This window comes from Sinocyclocheilus anshuiensis, unplaced genomic scaffold, assembly GCF_001515605.1.
Source record: "Sinocyclocheilus anshuiensis isolate Anshui unplaced genomic scaffold, SAMN03320099.WGS_v1.1 scaffold3086, whole genome shotgun sequence".
In the NCBI taxonomy this organism is placed as follows: Eukaryota; Metazoa; Chordata; class Actinopteri; order Cypriniformes; family Cyprinidae; genus Sinocyclocheilus; species Sinocyclocheilus anshuiensis.
Window position 1 is genome coordinate 35,631 of NW_015539962.1, and position 2,674 is coordinate 38,304.

General features: G+C 36.8%; 1 protein-coding gene across 8 annotated transcripts in view; it reads right to left on the bottom strand.

Annotated features, from left to right (window-relative positions):
* Nucleotides 1–2,674, bottom strand: part of tp53i11a (tumor protein p53 inducible protein 11a) — a 38,015-nt gene that overhangs the window by 4,132 nt on the left and 31,209 nt on the right. For 7 of the 8 annotated variants that reach the window (XM_016484194.1, XM_016484195.1, XM_016484196.1 and 4 more), the window contains one exon: nucleotides 448–1,282. In XM_016484194.1, coding sequence (XP_016339680.1) covers nucleotides 1,149–1,282 — 134 coding nt within the window. In that variant the 3' untranslated portion in view covers nucleotides 448–1,148. Of the gene's footprint in view, nucleotides 1–447; nucleotides 1,283–2,674 lie in introns of those variants that run through there. The other variant, XR_001634087.1, reaches the window with a different exon arrangement.

A 2,674-nucleotide genomic window follows, 5' to 3' on the forward strand; every position in this document is an offset into this window, starting at 1 on the left:
ATTCATCCAAACTTTGACAAATTCCGTGACATCCGTGACATTCCGCGTCATACTGTAAATTCCATTTATATGACTGGATTCCGCGATTCCGTCCTATCGAGGTGTTTTGCAACTTCAGTGTAACGTTAAGCAACGTCTGCTGCTGCCTTACCTTTGATCACTGAAGCAGCTCCAGTTAGCAAGCGCTTTCGTAGTGAGAGTGAATTCCGCATTGATTGGTCTGACTCATGACTCCCAACAAATCAGATGGGCGGTGGGCGGAGACTGCTTTAGGCCACAGAGTGGTGAGTTCTGACAGGCTGCATCAGAGCCAAATAGCGCGTTTCAAAATTAAGTTATTTTATCGGCGAATCGGTTTTGAAAATGACCGATACCGATAATCATAAAAATGCTTAATATCGGCGTCGATAATCGGCCAGGCCGATAATCGGTCGACCCCCAGTTGGGAACCTACATTCAAAAGGAATGCATTTGTTTATCACTTTGGAATTTTAACTGCAATTTACCAGATTTACAGAGGTAATAATATGAATGAAATAAATATATTAGAAATGTTAGTAACTACAAGTAAATGTAACAACTGTATTTCTGTAATATCAGATTCAAATTTGTATTTATTAATTTTGTATGTATGCTATTTCTTGTTTTACCTTTTGTCCTGTATTATTTGTTGTATGTTGTGTCATGCTATGCCTATTTTGTCTGATGAATAAAACCAGCACCATTATAAAACTACATTCTTGCCATAGAATAACACACCACATAGAGGAAGTTCACTAAACTCTTACTTAATATGACATGAATTGCAGGCATCTTTGCAAACTAATCTGACACATTTGGGATTCTCTGACATTTATAAATGAGCCATAAATTTACCCTCCATACAATAAATTCTCAGAAAATGCTTTTACAAAAAAGTGAGCTGTCAAATAATTATACCCACTGTAGTGAACTTAATGTAACAAAAACAATATTAATGATCTGTGGCCCTCTGTATCTAATGAGAGTAAATACCCAGTTATTGTACTTACATAAAATGGAAATTGCCCACAAAAAGAGGCTGATTTTCAGTCAAGTGTAAATTCATTTGTTCCAGGCAGAGGTACTACTGTATCCAATCTACTCATCTAACAAATAGCTGGCCTCCCTCAGATCTTTTTGGAGCGCCGGCCAAGGTGGTGATAGTAACTCAAGGTGACGAAGAGGAAGAAGGTTTCACTAAGAAGAAGAACGATTGCACCGTTGGACAGTGTGCCCATCTCCAAGAGGGTGATGGACGTCACTGGGGGAGAAAAGAAAAAAAAAAGTATAAAGACTAATTTGTAAAGCCAGACAAAGTAGTAGTCTGAAGCATATATAGACATTTAGCAAAAGACAGCATAGCTACAAGACAGCATAGCCATGCTGCATAGCTACAACACTCAATTTACAAACCTACTTAAAGGCACAATATGTAAGTTTTTTATTAAAATATCCAAAAACCACTAGAACAGTGTTATATATTTTGCTGACTTGTGTATTTACATTATCCCAAATGTTTCGAAGAATGTTTAAATCCAGAGAAATAAGCAATTTTAACTAGTGACACGGACCGTGTCCATAGTGTCATTGTGTCGCCTGCCAATGACGTCATAACCCCTCAATTTCCGGTTTTGTTTTGTAGAAAACATGGAAACACCAAAGACGCTTTAATATGTTGTGCGTTTTAATAGACCGGTGACGACCGCACAGACTAGCATTATAACAGAACTTTCAAATGTATCTAGTATGATAAAACAGCGCTGCTTTTTTCTCCCACATACACACGACCGGAAGGAGCGGAAGCTGTCGACTGGTGCATAATAAAAGCTCCACTGCATTAAAGGTGCGTCACGCTCGTTCAGCGGCCTTGTTTCGCTTCGACAGTTTTCAGCCTCACCCCGCTTCATTCTAATATGTTAATAAATCATTAGCTCATCCATGAGCATGATTTCTGCCCGAGTCCCGTCGGATTGCATCGGCTGTGGGGATGAAGAATACACGCCCTCTAGCGGCGAAAATTACATATTGTGCCTTTAACTCACAAATATGTACAATGAAAAGCAACAACATACTGCCCTCTTTTGGAAACACTTGTCGTAGCAACAAACAATGCTGTAAGGGAAAGGCCGGACTGGACTTATGAATAAAAATATAACAAAAAATAAAACATACATAATATTAAAAGAAAAAATAATATAATATTATGTTACCAACAACTAAGTAAATAAGTAATAAAATGTATAAAATAAAATATGAATCTGCATGTACCATATATTTCAGAAATTTTAAAACTAGGCTTTTATTATGTGACAGTCGTAAATACAGTAAGTGTAATCACTTTCTTCAATATTTATTTTAGAAGTTTATTGTTTTAATTTTATATCTAATCCTTTGAAGCTTGTGCTTGGATTGGATTTTAAAGAGAGCGTGTTACCATAAGAGGGCAGTACAGCCTTAAGAACAATAAGTATTCTAGACCAGTGTTTCCCAACCTTTTTTTAGTCGCGGCACCCTTTGGAAATTTTAACAAACTTGTGGCACCCTACAAAATTAATTTTGTCACAATATTTGAATTTCTAACTTCGATGTGATAATTTGAAAAGTATAGATATTCGGTACAACAGGGAAGAACTGCAGAATATAATGTCATACA